Below are 25,582 nucleotides of genomic sequence, written 5' to 3' on the forward strand. Positions count from 1 at the left end.
CAGGTATGATAAGGGATCAGATTCCAAAAATAATTCAGTGGAAATGCATGGATTCCAGTTTCTTCCAGTAGCAGCAACTGGAATCCATGCATTTCCACTGAATTATTTTTGGAATCTGATCCCTTATCATAGCTGTTCATTCTTACTCCTTGCTCGACTTATCGTGACTAAATTCAAGATGGCTGCAAACGCTAAACTTCGTGAAGATACTGTCTGTATAAATCGTCTTGTAAGTAAACTACCAGTGCTTTTTCAAAGTTCTCAATGTCTCGTTTTAAATGTCAGGGCCCTAGGAAGTCTACCAATGAAGTGTGGAGATACATTGAGCCTCGTAAATGGGTGTAAAACAGTGATTTATTTGCATGGCTAGCCCGATGCCGAAGCACCACTATTGAAGAAGATGTTGGTAGCATCGGCTAACTAGCGCCAGATTTTGGAGTGCAGGGGACAAGCCGAGATGGGCTATGAGACATACGTTCACACTCGGTATCATGTTTCGATACACTTTAGGTCAATATCACACCGGAATTCTCCTTTAAGCACAATTTTGAAAACAGGGCCCATTTTTTTAAAAAACTACACACAATTAGCACAACACCACACCAATTAGCAGAATCCCTTAGCTCTTTTTTGCGAAATGAAACACTTTAGTCAAAACTATAGGCCTACAATTACCCCACATAATACCAAATCTGCAAAACCTATAATTCTCAGCCAATTTCATAACAAAAACATTTTGCAAAACAGTGTCTCTTCCTCCTCTACATTGCCTTAAATTTCTGTTGCTGACATGGGCTCACCTGTTGCCCAGTGTTTAGGACTGATTGTTGAGTTTACAGTCTTCACACCTGATAGTTGTGTTTAAACAATTGGTTCATGGGTGTGTTTTTTGGAAGGTAGTGCCTTGAAATTGCAAAGGGGGGACATTATCTGATATTTCTGTGTCTAAAGTAGATAAATGTGTTGAAGCAATCATAAAAAAAACTGTAAGTAGGACCTGGTTTTTGACTTACAGTAGTGCTTGGGATTCTGTGACTGTCCAAAAAGTCTAAAATATTTTTGTCTAATCAGAATTGAAGTCTCAGACCTCATGACTTGTGATCTGCTTTGCCATGCATAAAAATTCAATTCAGATTGAATATATTTATTAATATTGTCTCCTTTTATTCAGTTTAGTGCTTTACAGTAACTAAGACCTGAACACTCTATAGCAAACACAAACAACCCCCTTTAAACAGAAAATAACCTTGAGCAGAGCCCAGCTCAGAGAGGGTACCCATCTGCTTGAGGCCAACCTGGTAGAGGAATGGGGGATGGAAGGGGGTCCCTTCCTTCCATTCCTAACTTTTAGAGAGGGAAGATTCAGGGGAAGATGAATATTTATGCATGTTGTTGTTTGAGTTACGCTATTTGACTTGTATTGAAGCCCAATTCAGAGGACAAAGTGTGGTCTTCATCTCACTAGGGCAGGAAGAGCCAGGAATACAAGTCCCAGTATGGTGCTATTGATTTGACACCCCCTACTACTGCATTACTGATTCTACAACAAAGTCTCACCAGCATGATAGCTGGTCAATTAAAAGAATATGCACATCTTAGAGGTTGGATTTGCAGTGAGCTTGGATTTCTTTTATTGATAACGTTACACCTATTTTCTGTACTAATGCAGTTTAATTCCAAACATAGCCCGGTTCATTTGCCATGGTGTGCCCTTAACGGGTTTCACTGAATCCTTGGGAAATAATGAGGTGGAATTTTGTTCAATCAATTTTTTCATGCTCACATGAGAATATTCAGAAGAAATGATGTTATTTGTAAAGAGAGCATTTGCCAGTTCTAGTGCTGCCTTTTATTTCACAGAAGAGGCAAAGGCTAGATATTTAGCTGCAGCTATGGTAGGAGAGAAGAAATCACTATTTGATTAATGGGAGTAACAGAAGGGCATATTGCCACAGCTGTGCCAGGGCCTCTCTTCAACTTGATTCCACACTCCACCTCCTAAAACACACACACACACACACACACACACACACACACACACGCACGCACGCACACACACACACACACACACATACAGTATTCGCAGAAAGGGGAAAAATCTCTGACATATTGCTTCCTGGACACAAGTAGAAAATAGACATTCACATTTTTGTCCTTTTTGTTTTGGCTCACAGGTGATGGTGGTGACTATAGCCCTGGTGAGTAAGATTGATACAACCTCATTTGCAGCTCTCACACCTGCTGTGATGGATCAGCATTGAACTGATGCTGTTCAAACTGACAGATGAGACCTGGCCGCTGTGACCTTATCAGACATTGTTGTTTCATACTCGCCCCGGCGCTACCACCATGGCTCACATAGTGGAAATGTACAGAGAACCTGTCTTTATAAACCTGAAACCATGCAGCCAGAAGACTGAAATACTCAAAGTCAGTTTGGTCTTGCATAGTGCTACTCAAAATGGAGTTAAGCACCCAATGAAAGTGAGTAATCACCAGTATCAAGGAACAGAAAGACAGGAGAAAAAAATCCGGTGCAGACTGCAATCTTCAATCTCTGAAATCTCTTTGGTTAAAAAGTAAAGGCAAAACTCCCCAAGATATATATGAATAGTTTGGTTCCAAAACGCTATATCTCTGTTTTTAAAAACATTAAAAAAGTTTTTTTTTATTGTGTATTTCAGGTAATATCAATGAAATTAAATTAAAAAAAAGATAAATCATATAACAATACTCAATTACATTTCTACTGAAATTACTACTGAAAAAAACAAAATGTAAAAAAAAAATATTTATGAAAGTTCATGGTGGATATAGTGTTTTGGAACCAAGCTCTTCATATGATGCCTGACCTCTGATAAGAAAGAGGGCCTTGGGGCCATACAGATGGGATGAATTTAAGGTATGAACTGAAAAAAAAAAAAACATTTGGACTGTTATATAGAGTTATATGCTATAAATGAATTTGATTCAAACACAAATTAAATATCATCTCTAAGGCACTCCACTCTGTGCTCCTGTGAACACTAGAGTACAGTGTGCAGATGGCACCATGGTGGAATGCCTTCCAAAGAGCCACATGCACAGCACACCCAGCATCAAGGTTGTAGCCGATCATGTGACTGACCACTGATCAGCTTCAAGTTTCTTTGTGTCAAGAACATTTCTGAGGATGTAGACCTTGAACTCCTGCCCCTGGGTAAAACGGTGCAAACATGGCTGCATCCTGCAGAGCTCGTTCATTGATTGACTTGTGTCACTGAGACTGCGAATAGTCTAAGACTGGGACTAAGAAAATCATTCACTGCATCTCAGCATGTTATGACAACTTCTCCTTCTCAGATTCGGCCTTCCCGTGGTGGTGAAAACTGTCCCTTTATTTAATATTTAATTATTTCATATTTTTGATACAGATATTGGTGACCACATGCCACCAATCAAAAGTAGAGATTTTGAGCTCTCTCCAGCATCACATCATGTCTCAGAACAAAGGTGCTGAAATCCCACATCCTGTGGTCCTGTGTTCATTTCTCTTAGTCAAGCATCAAGGAGGATCAGTTCGGATGGAGAAAATGAATATTGTTTTAATGTTCCATTTCAAGGGTTTATGTGGTCTCACCATTACATTGTATGGAGCTGAGATAAACCACTGTATGTGATCATGCACCAGCATCCCACATTGCTTTTTGGCTCAAAGGATGTACATACAACATAGCTCTAGTCTCTTTGGGATCAATAGCAATTATTAAGAATATGAATACAAATGCTTACTATGATGTAGACTCATTAATACATAACATCGCTGCACCAAAATGGAGTGAATTACCCTGTGATGTTTAGGCACTGGGAAACTCAGCATGCTGTCGCAATGCAACACTACTTCTAAGCAAGTAGTCACACCCAAGCTGAGGGAGTGCGTATTTAATTATTCAGAGATATAGTCTGGAAAAACCCAGCATCAGCAATCAGTTTTTGAGCAACAGTGTTGAACTGTGACTTTAAATGTCCATGTCATCATTAAACTGATGGTCTCTATGTATCCAAGGCTAGATTAGGGATTGGGATTTGACTGTACACCCAGCTAAGGTCAAGATCCATGTAGACTGGAGCAACCTTACAATTAGCACAGAAATTCTGTAAGCAGCCTGCCTGAATAAGGAAGTGGACTGGATGCATGTGAAGTGCAAGATTGGCATTGCTCTTACATTATGTAACAGTAAAGTGCTCCTCACTAATGACGCCTGGAGATTCTGGCTATTGGTTATCTTCTTTCTTTTTTGTTTTCTTTTAGTAGAGTTTTTCCCTTGCAACACTACAATCTATCTCAACAGGGAGAGAGATCAGATATATATTATCTTAAGACTAAAAGCATCTGCCTACAAGCTTTGACATTGAAGAGGAAAAAAACTAAATTAGATTTTGTCAGGTATTATCTGTTCCAGAGATGTATGGAAGCCTGAGGGTATTGCCAAGAGGGTAAACAACAGCTAAAAGAGGAGGAAAAAATAAACAACCCTCAGCAGTCTCCCATGAAAAATGACTCAGTAAGCTTAAATGAGGAAGGGGGGGCATATTTGACCACACAAGGAAAGGGATAGAACAATAGGTGTTTTCCCCCTGCTTATGAAGTACATAGCATAGCTTTCACTGTATATAACATAACAGTATTTTACTGTTTTTTTACTGAGGCAGAAGGTTGAATAACTAAATGCAATCCCCTATAGATTTCAGCATTATGCATCATCACATCTTAGATGTTTAAAGAAGCACATTATCATCGTCCCTCGTCTTAGCCAGGCTCTGGGGGACTTCAAAGCCCATGACTCATGAAAGGAGAGTTTGGGGAGCAGGAGAATTTCCCTTCAGCTGTATGCAGGGCCAAGCAAGTGAGTGAGCAGCTGTAAATATAGACTCTTGGAGGCACCAAGGCAGAAGGAAGTGGGTTAAGCCAGTGACATGATGCATCTGAGACTGCATCAGAGGCAATTAAATGAGAAAGTGCAGGGATATCCACACCTGCCAGTGATACCATGTGAGTCCGAATATACCAGGCATCACATACAGTTATCTTTTGATTACATGTGGGGGAAAAGGAATGGTTAGATTTAACCTCTGGCTTTCCCAGATTTTAGTGGTCCCTGTTAGACATTGTCTACAGTAATGCCTGTTGTTTTAAAGGAAAATGTAAAATGTATTTGTGATAAACTGTACTCGCACAAATACAATTAATGGCAGTAAATAACACTGACACTCAGGTAAAGACATGTCACCAGAGAGAGGAGGAATGGTAATGAAATATAACAGTCATGCCTGGCTACATTCTGTCAGTTTGCAATTATGCAATGCAAAATATTATAATGGACTCAGTTTGAAAAGCTTGTTTTTTCATGTTAGATAAGGGTGCCAACTATGTACAGAAAAGAATGTCCTAAATGGAAGTCATTACAATACAAGAGAACATAACTACAAATGGGATGCAAATGCACTGTGCTTCTGGGAAGTAATATGAAGAATATAAATTGTACCTCCTGCATGACGTCTGTAAATGTTTACTTTGACTAGAACGCTGCATTGAGAACAAGGTAAATATTTCCCACAATCCACTCTGGCTCTCTGAAAGCAGCAGTCAGGAAATTGTAAGGTTTATAATCTATGTGATACTTGACACTAAGAATAATAAAAATGGATTCAGCAATAACAACATCAACAGCATGTAATATAAATTCATATTGAACCTATGTTGAACATAATGAACTTAATGTTTGGTTAGTTATGTTTCTAAATTATGGCCCATAAAGGAACCTTGATCTGTGCATATAAATGCATCTAATGATAAACTTGAGACTTAACAGAATTAATGACAGAATTAATGACAATTATTTTACAGTTTAATGTATTTAACAAAATGTTTATTTTCTCTTGGTCTTTATCTGTTCTGTTTGCTTTGTGTTAAGCACAATGAATGTTCTCTGTGTTCAGCCCTATGTCTGAAATGTGATTTAAAAATACACTTGCCTTGCCTAATTTTATTTAAGGGCAATTATTGAAGAATTGAGCAAGAATCGCTGCTGTCTGAAGGAAAATTCCTGTATGAATATGACGGTAAGAGGCATTCTTGAGGTATTGCATGAATTCAATCCAGCTCTGTGATGGTTGCTATGGTCACTGTCTTGATTCATTCATTACCTGAAAGTATGACACAGATGCAGAGAACTCTCCAAGTGGATCATTAGAGTGTCATCATGACTTTCACACAGAGCAACCTTAGCAGGCTTTGTTCTTAATGGCTTGACTAAAAAGCTGAGATTACTATCTGTGATATTACTATCTCTGTCATTTCCTCCGGCAACATTCTGTTTGTGATACTGATAGGCCATTTTGGCAGCTGTCAGGGCTTTGGATTTTGTTTCACTGCTCTGGGACTTTTTGTTTAGTAGTCCGAGAGGGGCTTAGATCCTTCAACGACCTGTGGCATGAGCCATAGGAAGTGTGTCACACCAAAAGTTACAACCCCCCCATCAAATCAGGGATAGGCCTACAGAAAATGTGATGTTTGTTTCTATGTGTCGCAACTTGCCACTGATGTGACTGATCAATGTTAAATAGGCTACAACCAATTGTTTAAAGTGGCCATATTATGCAAATCTCACTTTTTCTGTGCTTTTGTAGCCTACTACCATTTGGGCTCTGATGCTTCTACAAACACTCCAGGTGCGAAACAAAACCGTGCCTTGAGTTTTTGTGGGTTAGTTGAGAGAGATTGAGGTTGAGACGTCACAATAAGGGAAATCTGAATGTTACTACCCCCAGAGCGCTGACTACCAGCGCTATACATATACTGGAAGAAGGTATGTCTTTGTTTTTGAAAGACATTCTAACACAAGGAAGCAGCATTTTTTTTTTCATGGGAGATTCCAGCCAATGCCATGGCCGTGCTTTGACATCATGAGAGCAGGTTCTAACTAGCGCAGTTCGTAGTGAGCAACTGCACAAGCTGACTGCAGGCACCTTGCTCCCGTGAAGGTCTTAAGGTTATAGGGATGGCACAAGGAAGGAAGGAATTGCGTTTGGCCAAGGGAAGGTTTAAACGTGTCTTGAACGTTAGGACAGAACGGTGAAGCATTGGTGAATATTGCAAAAAACTATGATTAATCTGACTCCATAAAATTAAGAAATTGACTTTGAATAATTTTCAAGTAGTTTATCCACTATAGCAGAGTAGTGGCATGGAAAACAAGAAGAAATATATGAATGGTGGGTGAATTAACAATTATTATTAACCAGTACCATAAACTTAAAATGTAAACAATATCACTTAAATTGAATGCAAGGTAAAAGATAGGCAAACATACAACAAGTTAGATGCCAGTTGAACAAAGTGAGCTTAACCAAATAACAAACTTTAAACATAAACTTAACAAATAAAAGTTAGAATGTCAAATACATCATATAAAATAATACATCAAATATAAAGAATTAAAAACAAACCCCAAAGTAAGGAGAAAGAGAGGGAAAGAGAGGCCAGAGAAAAAGGCCTCCTCCAGAAGAGTGTGTACACTGTAAAAAAAATTCCGTTGTTTTTACAAAAAAAAACTGGCAGCTGTGGTTGCCAGAATAATTTTGTAAAAAATACAGTACAAATGTAAACAACTTTACAGAACAACTTGTAATTTTTACTGGTATTCAATGTACAATAACCGATAATTAAATGTACATTTTTCTGGTATTCAATGTACAATGAACAATACATAAATGTTAATTTTACTGATATTCAATGTGCAATAAACAGTGAATTCATCTAAATCTTACCAGGATTCAATATACAATAAGCAATTTTAGGATGTTAAATTTACAAGTTGTTCTGTAATGTTGTTTACATTTGTACTGTATTTTTTACAGGATTATTCTGGCAACCACAGCTGCCAGTTTTCTTCTGTAAAAACAACGGAATTTGTACTGTATTTTTTACGGGATTATTCTGGTAACCACAGCTGCTAGTTTCTTCCTTAAAAACACATACAAATATATTTTACAGTCTTACAGTTTTTAAAGTCAAATAAACACCTAAATACTAAATAAACTATTTATTGCTCAGTGAAAAATGTAAACTGTTTTAGACATTACAATTAGCTTGACCACCTCTTAGATGAAAATGTAACCCTGTGTACACAGCTTAAGCATTTATAAATGGAAAAGCAATGTATACCTCAAGAACTGTACTGACAAAACACAAACAAACAAATAACTTGCCTCTCCAAGAATTTATTAACCTCAAACCTCATATTCTATCAAATACTGGCACTGAGGATTAACTAGGGCAATGCTACAGCTGCTGAAACAATCAAACAAGTGTACAAGTGACACCCTTGTGAAAAACAATCAATTAAACAAGTGTACAAGTGACACCCTCTTTGCTCTGAAGGTCCCCAGGCAATGCTACAGCTGCTGGGGGTAAAAAAAAAAACTATGAAACAAGTGTACATATTGTGTACTCCTCAAAACAAAAAAAGTGTTATTTTCTAACGTACATAATCATCAATACGTACACACGTACACTAACGTACAGAAACAAATACGTACACACGTACACAAACAATCAATACATCCCCCCCCATCCCCTGCCTTTGAGGCTGAAAGTGTCTGTGTACTGAAATAAGTACTGAAATAGAACTAACATGGACCCTTGACTTAAAACTACAGTTCCAGGGTTACACAACATAAACAAAATCTTCTGCTGATGCTTACTGTGCATCACGCCACTCGTGATCTGAAAGATCTTGAATCAATGTGATGACTCGGGGGTTCACATGAAGACGGGATGTTTTTGACTTCTCTACTTTAGTGCCCTTCTCAGGGTTAATGGAGAAAAAGCACCTGTGGAAACAAGACAAACAACTATTAATTATTAATAGTTACACTATTGACTACTAATGGCCAGGGGGCTAATCATTTTGGATGTCTCATTTTTGCTCTTTTTTGTTCAAACTCATTGTATCAATAAAATACCCTAATCAAACTTAGTGAACATTTTCTATGTAGTGTATGTTTCCAATATAACAAACATGCGTTGTTAATGGCCATTTTCATGGAGAAATCAAGAGCTTTGTCTAATTTCATAAGGGGAGCTAATAATTCTGACCTTGACTGTAAAGTGAAAATGTTAGATAAACCTAATCAAAACCAAAAAGACACACCTCTGCAGAAACTCCAGTGTTGATGCCAGGCATGCTGGGTAATGTATGTTGAAGCAATAGTAGCTCCCAAACATCAGGCATATGGCAGAAACGAAGGAGGGGATGCTGTCCTGTACAATGTTTCGATCCACACTCAACATGAAGCGCTTTGCAGAATAACAGGATCGTCCTAAGAAAAAATTAACAAAAGGGGGACATAATTCAAACTTAATTAAAACAAGACACAAATCAATTTGAGCATTATGTTCAGAAATCAGTGTGTGCAAGGTGTGGGACAGACATATTGGGCCTTTCAAAATCCACTTCGAATAACTTTAAGAGGTTACTGTATCAAAAAACATTGTGCAAGATAAATCTGTGCCAAAACAGAAAAGCAAGAAAGGAAAGGAATAAAGGATAACAGAATGAGAGAGAATGAAAGAAAGATCAATATATTTTAACTTACCACAAACAACAATCGTCGGAGTCAAGGGAAGCTGGTCCATCTGTACTTCCCCTGCCAGGCATGTGTCCTCGACATAAAAGAACATGGCATCTTCCTTTTCATCAAAGTAGGACAGCAGAAGCAACATCATGTCTTTGAGGTCTTCAGAACACCCACTCTGCTCTCCCCTCATCACTTGATACTTTGTTACTGCCTGTAGGAACTTTCTGCTCTTGTGCATACAAACTGTGTTCATGTAGTTGAGGAGCCTTTTCCCCTTCAGCTCCAGATTACGCAAGAAAACTTCTTTCAGCCCAATTCCGGTTAGTTCCTGAAAGTGGACTGCCATACCCAGGTCATCAAACAAAAACGGCCACTCATCAAGGAGGTTCTTGATATTTTGCCCCTGGTTGACTTTTTTGCGCTGCGTGTAAAAGGTCAACTTCATCAGACGTTTGACCTCGTCTGGATTAACATCAGGTTGCTGAGACATCATCTTCAGTTTTTCTTCATGTTCTTGCTGGCTCTCTGGGGTCTCTCCAAGGGGGAGGAATTTTAAATTCCAGTTAGTGCATCCATAGGTGTCTTGGACTGCTGCTCTCTGCTCTACAGGGACTTCGTCTGTGCCATCAGAATCAGTGTGATGCTTCCTTTTTCTTATTTTTGGGGTTGTAGATCGCCTCACATTCTCGATCCTATTTTGAAGCTGTTTTACAAGAGAATGGTAGCCTGTCCCAATCACATCTCCCTCTATTACATCTTGCAAAGACTTAGGGTATTTTGCCACCATCTTTTTTGCAACTTCTGTGGCGCTCTTTTTATTAATGCAAGACCTATTTTGCATCATCTCAGAGACCACGATTCGGACCATTTCCCGCCTCATTCGTGGATTTGGTCGTTTCCCTCTTTCAAGTGACTGTAAAAGTTCTTCTGGGAACTTATCCCACGGTATCAAAAAAGTATCCACCCAGTCTATATTAGGGCTTTGGCAGTTGTTGGAAGAGGTTGATGATGAACTTCTGGGTGAAGTAGACTCCAAGGACACAGGAGGTCCTTCCGGAGCAACAGCAGATGAGCTGTCCGTTTTGTCCGTTTCAGGAGTAAGCCCTGCAAGCACACACATCAGCCAATTACAAAAAAAAAAAAAACGTTAACGATAACACTTCTCTAGGAAGACAACACTCAATGAAGATGACACACATGAAATTGTAACTTTTTTTTTTTTTTACATTTTTAACCCATGAACTTAAGATTTTACCAAACAATGAAAAATATGTATTTTAACCTTTTTAACCTTCTATATTATATTCTTATTGTATATATTATCCTATATTTATCATTAAACTATTTACTATATTGTACCTGTGCAATTGTACCAGGGCTACAGAAAGTAGAATTTGTTTTTCTAGACAGTACAACAATGAGACATCTTATCGTCATCAGGGCCCAAATGTGAATGCTTCCACATTCCTGATTCATCTTTTGTGCTGGTGACTTTGGGCACTGGTTGCATCCTGTACTGCAAAACTTGACTTACATTTTAACTTCCAAGCAGCAAGTACTTTTCGGGCTTGAATGGGCCTTAACGCTGTCAGCAAATCGGCTTCCTCGATGAACTGAAAGTCATCAGATGTCTCAACCCCGAGGGATTGTAAATGCTCTTCTAGAATGGTTTTATTGATCTCTGAGAGGTCAGGCAGGACCTCAGTTATAGCACTGTGTAGAAATGTTTGCTCCATGTCAGGCCTTTCTAGAATAAGAAAGAATGATATCAGTTCTCATTTACACATTTCCATTTTTTAAAACACTTTCATATAAAAGGGAAACTGGTGTCACTGTTACATTTACCAAATAGCATTTTGTCTTTTGTTAAGAATATGTGCATTACTGTACAGTTACCCTAACTCTCCAGCACAGTGGTCAAGACCATGTTTATTTTGATAACACACTGTGTTTCAGAGGAATGACTTGGTGTCCATCAACAATGTATGATGGTAATGGATAAAAATCCACCAAGTCATTGAGGTTAAGACATTGCAACCTTGTACTCTGTTTTGTCACTGAGTACAGATGGTATTCAGAATGATAGTCAGCTTTATGTATTTCTACCACAAAATACACAGCTGCATCATTTTGAACTAAAATAATGAGAAGTTCTCCAAATTCGATGGACTCATCATTTTTTGACACAAGGAAATGTCCCTTTTTATATGAAGTACCTTTGTACTGTATGTCTGTAGAAACACTAGTATTGTGTTCTGAAAAGCCAAACTCTCTCACTGCATGTTTAATTGCATCACTGTAAAGGCTGGGATAAAAAGTACAACTGTCTTTGACTTGCAGAAGCTGACTGCAGCCTGGCCCAGCTGAAAGATATGCCTGAAACATTTGATGTCTCTCGGATAACGTTAGGCATATGTTTTTAAAGTTTTTTAAATGCCTTGCACATCTCTTGAAGTAACTGTGCTTACTTTCAAAACGCATCGTCCATACTCTGATCAAGGGGCCGAATTTCAAAATTAGTGCCGGATAATGACGCATGAAATGGTGTTTGGGTTTCAGTGTAGTCTCAGGAAATAAACACTTTCTTGATTCCAAATATTCTTGGATTAAAATATCAAGATAGGCTACTTGGGACAATGAAATCTTTTGTGCACAAATCATGTCAACAACATCTTTAAGCTGCAGAGTTAACTGCCACACATCATCTTCTGGATTTTGGACTTTGTCACCAATTAACACAGGCAGCAACCTTAATAAATTCCAGTTCTGGATAGCTTGACCAGAAAGCTTGGACCCCTCAGAGTTGACAGCAGATGGCTTTGTGAGAGCATCCGATCCCTTGTACTTCAACTGCTTGATGCGTCGGTTCAACAGTGAATATGTAAACCATTTTTTTCCTTTGATGAAGTACTTCAAGTACAGTGCAACATCATAGGATAAGACACCTTCAAATATGTCATGGCCTAAACAAGGTGGGAGACCAGGCTGGCAAACATGAAATGACTCAAGAGCATTGAAAACAGAGTTTACCTTTATGCCTCTACTGCTTTGTCCGTCTTCAGCTTGTAGCAGTGCAGAATTGTACCTTTCAGGAGTGCGCTGTGGACCACAAACATTTGGATCATTCTCAAACCCGGTTCTTGAGATTTCACAGTATCTGCAAAAGTACTCAGAACGGCTAAAATTTTCAGTGAACCCACCAATACTATGTGACCCCAAATTATCTCCTGCAATACAATATAGACCCCCTTTGACTGTTTCACCACCAACAGTTATTCCATTTTTCTCAAGATGTTTTAAATCCTCTAGCATCTCTGAGAAGACTTTAGCAATTCCAAACTGTTTCAGGTCATTCTCTACACACAATAACACAAGGGACATGTGATCGGTATTGGACCGCACATGTGCAGGCAAATTTGCCACAGAAAGATAGACGGCAAGAACTTTGTGTTTTTTCCTAGCTGAGCCAAGGGGATTTACAACTTCGAAGGCATCCTGATAGAGAATAAGCTTGAGGCATCCTGGATTTTCAATGAAAAACTGGTTGGACTTAAAGTTTTGACCATCACGTATGTCACAAAAGTCTTCTGACTGTGTATCACAAGACTGTTGTAACACTGAATTCTTCCATAGATCTGATTCTAGTAAGCTGTGTAAAGTTTGTGTTACAGGTACGTAGTAAGCAAACCTCTCTGTCATATTTTCATCATTTCCTAATTTGACTTTTTTAGGCTCTATGTATTTAAACATTTTATGGAAAGTCTGAGCCCTCGAGTACGTTGTTCGCAGCGGCCCCTGATGGCAGGCAGAAAACAGGTCTGAATCCTTCACACAATCAGAGATTTTAGCAATAGCATCATCAGTTAGGCACATGTCATTTTTCAAAAGTGCCTGCAGTTTACTTAAAGTGTAATCCTGTCCCAAATCATGCACATTTTGAATCTCTTCAACGATTGTCTGTATAGTTGAAGCTGGAAGAAGGAGCTGCCCTTGCAATTTTAGGTAGAATAAACAGACATTCCTAAGAAAAGTGTCTTTGAAATCCTGTGGCAAATCACTGCTTTCATTTGTTGTAGCATCATTTGAGCTCTGGGGAACATCTTCACATGCACTGACAGAGGGCTGGGAAACATTTTCCCGGTACTTCTCACTTATACTATCCACTGAACACATTCTGTGTTTTCGTGACATATGAGCAGTAAATGACGATTTAACAGTGAATGTATTTTCACAACCTGTTACTGGGCATGACACAGGTCGCCCCTCCGCTATATGCTCTTTTAGGTGGGAGATAAGCTCTTTGACTGTGTGAAATTGACACTCACACAGCGAAATAGCACACCTAAAATCTCTAAAAATGGCCCCAGCAGTAACAGAGGGAGTAGGTATGTTGTGAACTCGATAGAAATGACTTTTAAAAGCAGCATAGGCACTAAAAGTCCGCTTGCAGTCTGTGCTAACACATTTGAAAAACGCATGGGGCTCATTCCTGTGGATTTTACAATGCAGCACATAACCCCTCAAGGTTTGTAATGTTTTGCTGCAGAAATGGCAAGTTAACATTTTTCCTAACCTTCCAAAACCACCACTTCACAACAGCATGAAACGAGCGTGAATTCAATATAAAGTAGCTGCTGCTAGGCTAGGACCTAGAAGCTACATGTAAAACCACCACTTCAGCTTATGTTAGCTGGCTAGTTCTACACGTCAAATTTCAGCACCCACATGGCAACAACTAAATGGAAAAAAGCGAAATGCAAGAGTTCAGTAAACCCTACCTTACGTTATTACTACGACTGACAATTTCTCTCACAGACATTAAGCTATTTATTTTTTCTTATCGCCCACGTCATGCATTAAAAGTTTAAGAATCAGATTCAGTTTACCTGAACAACAGGCTTTCACAGACTGGGCGCGCGCAGTCAGCTCAGCAGCAGCCTTCAGCCGTTAGGTCAGTGGTCGTCATGGTAACAGCGATATCAGAAACAAACAAACTAGTTCTGCTCGTTCTGCTCAGCAGTGAGTGGACGAGGAATGAGCACAGTTAGTTCGAATTTAAAACACAGCCGTTTGTTTTTGCGGGAATGTCAAATTTAAAATGAAAGGCATCAAAAGCATTTAAAATTAAATCACAATGACACAATCCTGTATTTAAAAACAAAAACAGACCAATGTAATGGTAGTTAGCTGGTACTAGCTGAGCAGCAGTGTAGCCTACATGGGTAAACACTTCTCAACACCCAAGTAGCTGCTGGCCAGTGCTCAAACTCAAGGAGCCTGGGCCGTTCTCGGTTGACAATCCATGGAATAGTGTGTCATTTTGAAACCAAGTTGAGCCACCAGCTATGGTGACATGACAGGCTACACCCTGAATTTGTAATAAAATGTAATATGGTTGGCATAGCCTAAACAAACTGTAGCCTAGCGAGCCTACTGACAAAAAATGTTATTCTAACACTGCTATGATGTTATTTTAACTATATCACATGTTCTTTTGTATTACAGTTTATCTGTGTTTAAACTACAGTAATTTGTAAATTCTCCAAAAAAATATGATATTTACAACATATTCTTACTGTCAAATCAACAGTTGCATTTGAGTCGGAGATTAACAACATATTAATGTAAATTACACACTATTTCATTGTTTTTGTATTTACAGTTTTTTTATGTCATGATTTTACATAAATTCACAGTTAATTCTACGGACATTTTTTACAGTGTAGGCAGCGGCAGCACCTCTCCAGCCAAAGAGGGAGAGCAAAAAGAAGGAGAAGAATCTGTGTTCCTCCCTTAAATCTCCAAAACATAAATGAACATTATAGATGCCATTCATCTGGAAACCCCTGAATCACCAGGAGCTTTCTCTTATCTAAGAGCAGGGGGTGGGGGCGCATCTCATCAAAGAGGGCATCAAATATCCCAGGTTACAGAAACATCACGCATTAACTTTACTGATCTACAACTGACAATGTTGTATTTCTCGCATGGAGACCTTTAACATAATACCAAACATCAATAGGTTATAATTTCTTGACAAATACATTTAGTCCATGTATTTTCCTGTGGTCCAGGACTGAGTTTGGCCCTTAGCAGGATGACAAGAACCGAGGCCATCTGGCAGCTGAAGACAGCGACTTTCCAGTTCAATGTCCATTTCATGTATAGACAGGTACTGTGATTACAAAGGCTTTTGTCAAAGTTGGAAAACTTTGCACTGATTTAGGTATGCAAATTCCAGCCTTACAGGATCATGTGAGATGGTGACAGGTGTGTATTATGTTGTATATCTTGAAGCATAACCGTAATTTGATTGGCTGGTGCCTTGCGTTGCTGTCCGTTGGTGCAGCAGAAGTTTCTGACTGATTTCTCACTGACAATGGGTTACCATCGAAAACACGTCTGAAAAAAAGCACTTACCCTAATAATGTTTGAATGATTGAATAAAAAACCTAAGGACATTTATCCTGCAGAGGAGTTTTTGCTTACATCTAGTGACAGTGCATCTTCAGCTGTGCTTCATATGCGCCTTTCGCTATAGACTAGGTTTTTCTTGGTCAGTGGCGTAATGATTTTTAGATCAAGCGCCAGACCACACCTTATGCCGTTAATTGCCACACCCCTGGGCGCATCGTGTAATAAAAGAGAAGGGCATGGCGAACAATTCGAGTGTAAGATAGGAATAAACTTTGCGTTGTGATAAGAATACACTATGCGCTGCGTCTCTGATTATCAAAATAGGGCCCTATTTGTTTAACCTGTCTTGTTACGCTTGATTATTGCCTTGTTCCATGTTCACCTATGGCTTCTTGTTCTTGTCCAATGGTTGTGTCGATTCATTTCACATAATATTTAAATCTAAGTGTTTGCCTTGCTCTTGGCTTCGTCATTCTGTCACAGGTTGGCTTCTAGGTCTGGACCCAAATGCATGATACGACTCACACAACTTGAAATAACCAAAAATCTTTACTCATTTGAGAGAGACATCACAATTTAACTGCTCACACCAACATGACAAAAACAATAACAGTGCAAAGAGCAAGACAAAAACTAGGACTAAAACACATCCAGAAACTAATCAGGCAATACAAACCATTGGACAAGCACAGGGCCGGTTCTCCCTATATAGACATGAGGAAGATGTACCGAATATATCCCTATAGACATGAGGAAGATGTACCGAATTAGCATTCAGGGCATGAAAAACGGAAAAAACTTCACGAGAATGAACAGCGGGAACAGCAGTCGGGTAAACTTGTGTTCATTCCATGGTTAGATGTCTACACACATCTCCCCAGCGCGTGTTGCTGGCCTAGCTTAGGCCTACCTAACAGGGAAGTGAATCCCCTGATCTGTCTGCAGCTTGCTTGCCAGCCTTTCCCAGTCATGGTACTTCGCAAAGTTGCATGTCCCGTTTTTTGAATGCGGGCGACTGGCTACAAAGAAAAAGAAAAACCCTCATCTATGCGCTCATGATAACGTGCAGCTCGGAATGAAACTAACAGTTTTTCAGCAGAAACATGCGAGAACCCGTCGAAACTGGTTCACTCTTCCCATATGTTATAAAAGTAAATGTTCACAATTTCAGTCAAGCTTTAATTGGTTTACATGGCCTACAACTGAACGTAGGCTATGCCAAATGGAAAGTAGCCTAATAGGCTATTAACTTTGATTTGCTGTGCTGCATGGGCAATAGATGCATATCGTAAATTAGGCCTATATGAAGTATTAAAATTAGTGTTTAAAATAGTCCACGTTTGAAAAAATATTGAAGGGAATCAGGACAGCCAGTTCAGTAGAGCTACTCTATGTCTTTGGCAAGCACCCTACTAGACACAGGTGAAGAACAGTCAGTCTCAGCCAGTATAGGCTACTAGCACAATCAGACCCTTACAAAAAATAATTGCATTACTTCAAGTGCCAAACTGTAGATTTCTGAGCATTAAAACCACAGTTTTGGAGGAAATATTTAGCCTACAGTTGTTATGCAGGGAATGCAGTAGGCCTATTATGGACACATAAAAAATACTAGGCTACTGTACTGTAGCCTACAATAACTGAACTGTACTGAACTGAACTGTGAGGGGATATGTACAGCAAGCATCAAAAACAAAAGGCCCAGACCCTAAAACTGGGCATTTATAACTGTAAAGGTCCTTCATGGGGGAAAACACTATATTTGGTAACTTCCGTAGACATCCAAAATGGGGTGTGATGATTTATTGGTGATGTATTGGGAGCACAGAGGTGTCAGATTATATATATATAAAAAATGGTTACATTTTGTCCCTCAGAGTTCATGTGGGAGGCCCCCTTAGCAGGATTTTGCCTAGGGCCCCATGGAGGTCTGAACCGGCACTGGACAAGCATAACAAGACAGGTAAACCAAATGACACAATTAACTAGAACATAGGAAACAGAAGTGACAAAGAGGTGAAGGTTGTTTCTCAAAGTCAAGGTGGGATCCTTCAAGGCTGTTATGTGAAGGATGTTACATCATCGAGTCCCGCCGAAGTAGTGTTCCAATGTCAAGCATCCATCAAAACCTATCAAATTCTAGAAAGGGCAAAGTCCTTCATTTTGTCGAATTTTTAAGGATGCATGTGTGTATCCTCAGCATACTCTGAACACCCACAATCCTGTGCGCACATTTATGGAGGATTTAACAACTTTGAACTCTCACACCGTAATCATGTAAAGACAGCATTTAGGAAGAGTATTTCAACCTTTTCCAATGAGCGCGATTGCGAGCTAATTAGTACACTTTTCTCTTTACGATTTTGCTTAATAGTTGCTGCTCTGTGGTTTATTTTGATTTATTTTTTGAATTTTATTTGTTCACGTGGGGGAATGACAGTGGTGTATTCATTGCTTTTCAAAAAGAAGCGGACAGGAGTCACGATTTTCAGTAACACACCTGCAGCTTCCTGCACACTTGCTAGTCTGTTCCATTGTGTGTTTTCCGAATGCTAAGAAGAAGCTATGCCTCGTCTTTGAAGGATTTGACTTGGCAGGCCTCAGTTCTACCAAGCAAGAATCCTCGACGTTTCTCGACTCTGAGAAACAGCCACATAGAACATGAAAACTAAGAAGTGACACAGGAAGTAGATACACAGAACAATTAGAACCAAAAAAGTCCCAAAATAGTGAAACTAAGGACACAAAAAGCCCAATCGGGACTGCAGCAGCAGTGGCTGTAGAAGGGGAATACCTATTTCAGTTTAGATTATTAACAAAATCACAACACATATCCAGTTCCTGTTTATAAATTAGTGGATTCTCTAATGTAATCTACTGAATAAAGTAACTGAGACCAACCACTGATTTATGTAGTTGCTGCAGGGAGCTGCCTAACCACTTGGGATTTCCACTTTTGAAGTAATCTCTGTGATGCAAAAATAATTATTCTGTTCTGCAAAGGAAGAATATCCCTTATGAGAATATAACTTATCATCCCATCTCATCTGAAAGGCTCCACAAAGTACCCACAATGGTTACTGGATTTTAACTAAGAACATACATTTGTCATTTGTCATCAAATTATTGAGACCCCTTTCATACTCACCAACCCTCATTACTTCCTGTGACCTGTGGTTTCCTGTAGCATACTCTTGTATATTTGAGAAGTAAGCACTTATGGATCATCCATATAGTAACAGTGAATTCACAGGTGGACTAAACAATATTGAAAAAATCTGATAATGCAAACAGCTGTGCTGAACATATGAACCTCATTGAGGAGGAGCAGTAATGAGTCATAGAATAGATCACTCTGGGAGTGGCATGCAGACCCATAGCATAGCGAACAATCCAAGACAACGAGACAAACAAGACTAAATGAATGTTACCTAACCAAAAAGGAATTAAATATCCTGTTGGATGTGCATGGACAGAATTGGACAAGAGAGGGTATCAAAGGTCAGATGGAGTTGAAGCCATATTCGCTGACAGCATCTACTAAATAATGAAGATCAGAAAATGTATGCTAGAATTTAAACCCAGGAGGAGACAACACGCACCACTCAGCAGGAAAAGGGGGAGAAAGGGTATGATAAGGGAGAGGGCTCCCAGACTCAATGGCATGACAAAATGGCCATCCTATATCCATTAGCACGGTCAAAGGGAATTTCTACCTTAATGTCTCCCATCGGATTCTCAGGCAATTCCACGGTGTAATTGTGCTATTGCTACTTTAGCTTTGTGAACGTTTTTATACCCACGTCCTGTCCATGTTGATTAACATAAATGACCCTATAGAACAATGCCTCTGATCACAAAATGATGCCGTTAAATTAGTGTGGACTGGACACACCTTCAACTTTGCGTCTCTGACAAGGTGTTTCCGATCGCTAAAATAGACCCCTTAATCTCATTGTGTCAAAGACAATACAGAAATGCGTTGTCTGTATAGGCTTCAAGGCTACCAAATCCCAAACAAAGTGTAATGGTCACCCATTAAAATGATGTGTTTTATTTTGAGCATGTAGCCTACTCATATGGTTTTGAATGTTACTGCTGGTATAATAGTAATTATGTGAGTCATGAACATTAGATAGGCTACCAGAAATTAAGTAAACACACGGGTATAGGACTGATTTTCACTCTGATAATGAGGAACTCCCATCAATTGGCCTGTCAATCAATGGGAGGCGTTCGTGGGACAGGCTCAAAGTTTTCTTAGGTTCTGGTATCACGTTAGGTAGGGGCAGCGCGAACAGGCCTATGTGTTTGACATGTTGGACTACGTGAGTGTGGAGTATCGTCGCACGGTCTCGGATTACCCTTTTTTGTTCTAAAGGACATTGTTGGATGCTTTGCCTTTTTTTCTATATGGGGATTACTCATCTGGACGGACGTTTGCCAACAAGGACAGGCTGGTGAGACGCGGGGTTTTTAAAACCGGACCGCCGTGTCCTTCCTTATTTTTTTGCGTTCGCGGAGAGGCTGCCACTTCGTAAAAGGACATTGTTTTGTTTTCTCGGACATTTAGTTATTCCACGGTCTTGACCTATTGAACAATATACTTGACAAATTGTTTTGTGGGTTGTTTTGTGGGTATTTTGGGGTTGCTGGCGCGATGCGCGCACTTTGTTTTGTTTATGAGTGAATGAATGGAGCTGGCCTATACTGTAGATTCCCGCCGGTACAATATTTCTATAAAGCACGGAGGTTTAACGTTTGTGTCCTTGTGTTATTCAACCGTGTTTGGTAAAACATCCTGGGGTTATTGCTAGGACGATCCATGTTTGTATTTTTTGGTTATTTAACGCATGTCCACTACTTTGATTGCCAGCAAGTGTAATGGAATAGTCGCCCGCACCTTTTGATGCGTATTGTAGCCCTCGCTTCCGAAAGCATTAGAGAGCGTTTGTTACAAAAGTATACACAGATTCTTTGTAACGAATGTTAACAGCACATGGGGAGTTACATGCCTGTCAAGGGCCACCTACACTGGCCTAAAACATGCTGGCTGGATATAGGCTTTATTGCCTAAACCAGGGATTTTCAACCAGTGGTCCGCGGTCCACTTGTGGTCCGTGAGGACATTGCTGGTGGTCCCTGACCATGGATTCAGTAATGTAGTTTCAACGTGGGAATCAGTATTTTTATTCAGTGGTGGTCCCCGGGTTGCGTAATTAGTCTGAATGGTGGTCCCTGGGTCACAATCAGTTGAAAACCCCTGGCCTAAACAACAAAACTACATTTTACATCCTACATTCCCTGAGAGGTTTTTCATTTAGGCTATCAATATAAACAGAGAGGGAATGAGTCTGAAACATAACAAAATGTGGAAAAATTGAAGCGCTGTATGCACTGTAGTACTTCATACAATTCAATTCAATTCAATTCAGAAAGCTTTATCAGCATGACCATTCATAACGAAAGTGTTGCCAAAGCATACTGTACAATATATGTCTAGAAAACATCAGAACATAAAATAACATACCATAAAACAATGTGTGAATAGAAACACACACACACACACACACACACACACACACACACATATATATATACACACACACATTCATACACTTAAATACAAGTAATTACAGTGTTACTGTAGGCTAGTTAAGTCCTACGTAAGTACAGTGTACACATACAGCATTAATGTGATATGTATGGACATACATGCAATACAGCACAATCCAGAGATTCCCTGGGAATGTCAAGTGCATTATAAATGTATGTATGATGTATGATGGCATCGGAGAATGGCGACATGGTCCTGCTCTGGTTACTCTGGCTATTAATCGTGTGTTTAAGTGTGGATAAATAAAATATATTCTTCTTCTTCTTCTTCTTCTTTTTATTATTATTACTATTATTATTATTATTATAATTAGTAGTAGTAGTAGTAGTATTATGATCACTAACTATTATTATATGGTTGTCATTATGTAATGATGATTATGTTAAATGAATCAGTATTACACATTAAATGTGTATCATGCTTTTTGTACACTTATAATTCCCTGTGTTTTTGTTATTTTGTCTTGCAGTACAAACATTTCAAGCTGTTAAACAATCTTTGAAGAGGAAAGACCTGCAGTTTGCACAAAGTTCCAGGGTTAAGGGATTTTCAGTGACAATAATATTATGCAAAACCTCTTCATTTTAAAAATGTTCAAGAAAGAGATTGAGGCAATATTTATTTTATTTTATTTTTAATGACTACCTTGCTTTACCAAACATCACAAATGCACAAGTTATTGACACATTTGACACAAAAGAAATGGAGGCTGCAGGCTACTTTCATTACTAATGAAACTGTTGTCACTTTGTCTGCTGCTAAATCCATAGGTGAATTTTGTTAATGTTATCAATTTTCTGAATTGAATCCACATTACATTTCTCATTGAATACCATGTAATCCTGATAGCTGACAACCTTCCACTGTATTCAAAAGCACATACAGGACACTCTGGACTAGACAACAAGAAACACATCTAGTGTGTTGACACTACTCACCACATGCCACTCCAGACATGCTAAGCACCAGCCTGGCCTTACTGGTGAACTTCATCAGTATTCACCTCCACTACTGGTTGGAAATGCATGTTGTATTCATATGGTGTACGGCATGACGAGTATAAATGCATTAATGTGCATGCAGCAGACATCATTTGGAGGCATTATCAGCGTGTTTGGTTTCAGATTCAGACTGTGACTGCTTTAATTAAAAGCACTCCTTGATTACATCCTAGCTAGTGTCTATCATATTTTTTGCCATTACTGCCAAAGCTACCTGTGTTCCACTCATTGTCAGTCTGACTGGGGAATTTGCATAAATGAGTGTTGGAGTTGTTCATATGCAGCACACACTACTGATATAAAGATCACTTTGTCAAACACATATTGGCATACGTGTATTGTGAGCAATGCAGAGAACACAACTAGTCTCATTCTGGCATCAGACATGCTTTCAATCTCTTTCCAATAATAACAGCAATACAAAACAAGAGCACTATATCCACAGAAGACTGGGGAGGGGGACCTTTTCCTCAAATGCAAATCCCCTTAAGCTTTCTGTTCTTTCTTCATGATAAAACTCAACATGTGCAGACCTACGAGATATATGAGCATTTTTTTTAATTGTAGATGAAATACTTTAATGTCATTGTTTGTTCCTGCAGCCAAAGCCACAGGTTGTTTCATTAAATATACACCTCAAACAATTAAACTACACCACACAACACAAAGTCTTGAAGGCAATCACTGTCAACATGTCAAATGGAAGTGAGAACTATAATCATATACATTACAAATAACTTAATCGACCTACATATTTAACTTCTTACCAACTTTCTGTTACATCTTGCAACAATTTGGCATTTGTTCATGTCATTATATTCCTGCTTTTGCATTTTATCATATGCATGGCTGCATTCACAAATATTGTCAAGTCTAAATATATCAAACCTATTGATAAAAGCTTTACTTTTGTTTCTGTCTTCACAAAATAGTATGATGATTCTATAACTTTATGTATTTTGTCTGTCATAAGGCACCTCTGCTGTCAGTGTACAAGTAAAGTAGTATTTTATACAATTCAATTCAAAAAGCTTTATCAGCATGACCATTCATAAAGAAAGTGTTGCCAAAGCATACTATACAATAATATATGTCAACATCAGAACATAAAATGACATAGAACCATAAAACAATGAGTGATTAGAAACACACACACACACACACACACACACACACACATATATATATATATATATATATATATATACACAAACATTCATGCATACAAGTAGTATTACAGTGTTACTGTAGGCTATTTAGGTAGAGCTATAGACCTCTTCACGTTCCACGGCACAGAAAAGGTGTGCGCATGTCAGGGTCAGAGGGTTTTCCATCCAATTGAATTGTGTGTGTGTGAATTGACTGAAATGTCAAGGAAATCTAAAGAAAAATGCTTACTTGTACTACTTTTGTGCATGTATACACGCTGGTCTTGTCAACCAGATAGCTGTATATGTTGGGCTAATGAATTTCTGGCCACTTGCTAACGTCATCTACCCATTCTGTTATCAGCTCAGGATCAGGCCATTAGCTAAGACTAATTTATTAAGGTACGGTTTGCGGCCCATGGGTGACAATGACAGTGCATACTTTGACAGCTCAACATGCCGGTTTATTAGCTGTGCCATTTTTCTGACCCCACGCTGTGCACGCACCCAACCTACAGTACAGTAGGCTCTGGATGATTACAAACATTGAAAGGGTCTATAAGGCTACAGCTGATGATGAATACATACACTAATGAAGTAGATCTGCAACTATGCACAGAAAGATCAAGATTTTATTTGGTGGACAAAAACATGATTGTATTATAAATCACTGCCTCCTGCCTTCTAAAGGTATTTGTAATCTCATCTACGTCAGCAATGACAGAGGTTTGTTGTAAGAAGATCAGTCGTGATCCTGAGCCTCACAGTGTAAAGGACGAAGGCAAGTGGATGTGGTATTTGGATTCTATTAGCAATCAACACAAGCGGTGGCAGCTTTCTCACCAGGCAGGAGTAATTGTTCAATCTTGTGATTGTTCAGCAGCTGCAATCCCCCAGGGGCTCAGAAAAAATGCCTTCACTCTCATACACAGACGTACCCTTGCCAAGAAAGAGGAGGGTTTGGCAAGAATTCTACTACGAGAAGCAAACTACTCCATGTCAAGTAAAGGAGAGTTGAGAGAAGGCATATTAACAAGTGTAAATATTTTCCTTAGACAACAAAACCCAAGGCTTTGAGATAAAAAAAAATGTTTGGCAGCAAAGGCATGGATAAATATACTGTACTGGTGTACACTGCTCTCTGTTGATGACTAGCAAACTGCCATGTCAATTCAGGATGGTGATGCTCTATGGTGCGCATGTGGCAAATACACGCCCTTCCTCTTTTAACAGCATTTCATACCCATGTGTGACACAAGTGAGTCTGCAAAGTTATGATAAAGTGAATTTGCAACCGGATCAGCATCCCCGTCTTCCTGCTCTCCGTGTCTGTGGCGCTGCAGTAGGAGATAGGTTTACTTGACCCAATATCTGCCTTTGATATGTAAAAATACAGTGGCTCTCAAATGAGCATGATTTTATAATTCAGCAGGCAGTAAATTTTTTAAAGACTCTATTCCATAGCTATTTGAAATCACTTGTTGTTGGCAGATTCTGACCTACATATCTCAAACATATTTCAACCTTTTCCACATCAGTCCAATGATTCTGTTTCTCTCTCTCTATGTCTCTCTGTGTTGCAGACTCTTTCAGCATGATGCAAGATGTGCCCACCTCACCCTAAAGTAAACCTTTTCAAAACCCACTCACATTCAGCCCACTTAAAAGCAGCATTATTGATCTGTTCCTCATAGCAGGCTCCCTGGTGGCATGACTCATGCAGTAGCCGGCCTTCGCTTTGCCACTTGGGAACGAGCGGGTCTGTCTGACAGAGCTGA

At 39.1% G+C, this 25,582-nt stretch overlaps 1 protein-coding gene across 4 annotated transcripts; it reads right to left on the bottom strand.

The window, feature by feature from the left end:
* Positions 1-8,246: 8,246 nt before the first annotated feature.
* LOC121707447 lies at positions 8,247-14,606 on the bottom strand. Of its 4 annotated transcripts, none has more exons than XM_042090039.1 (6): positions 14,508-14,606; positions 12,652-12,720; positions 11,156-11,364; positions 9,640-10,725; positions 9,195-9,363; positions 8,247-8,874 (listed from the first exon to the last, which is right to left on the bottom strand). In XM_042090039.1, the coding sequence occupies exons 3-6, from the start codon at positions 11,355-11,357 to the stop codon at positions 8,742-8,744; spliced, it is 1,590 nt and encodes a 529-aa protein (XP_041945973.1). In that variant the 5' UTR covers positions 11,358-11,364; positions 12,652-12,720; positions 14,508-14,606; the 3' UTR covers positions 8,247-8,741. The 4 variants fall into 4 exon arrangements, with proteins under 4 accessions (XP_041945973.1, XP_041945971.1, XP_041945974.1 ...); XM_042090037.1 differs by having other exon boundaries at positions 11,156-11,368; XM_042090040.1 differs by lacking the exon at positions 14,508-14,606 and adding an exon at positions 14,400-14,501.
* Between the last annotated feature and the right edge of the window lie 10,976 nt (positions 14,607-25,582).

This window comes from Alosa sapidissima, chromosome 4 (assembly GCF_018492685.1).
Source record: "Alosa sapidissima isolate fAloSap1 chromosome 4, fAloSap1.pri, whole genome shotgun sequence".
Taxonomy (NCBI): Eukaryota; Metazoa; Chordata; class Actinopteri; order Clupeiformes; family Clupeidae; genus Alosa; species Alosa sapidissima.

Excerpts from the sequence above, each read along its gene's own strand:
- LOC121707447 (XM_042090039.1), bottom strand. The coding sequence starts at position 11,357 with ATGGAGCAAACATTTCTACACAGTGCTATAACTGAGGTCCTGCCTGAC. Across the intron at positions 10,726-11,155 it reads TGCTGCTTGGAAGTTAAAAT|GGCTTACTCCTGAAACGGAC; the intron begins GTAAGTCAAGTT and ends GTGTGCTTGCAG. Across the intron at positions 8,875-9,194 it reads ACACTGGAGTTTCTGCAGAG|GTGCTTTTTCTCCATTAACC; the intron begins GTGTGTCTTTTT and ends TTGTTTCCACAG.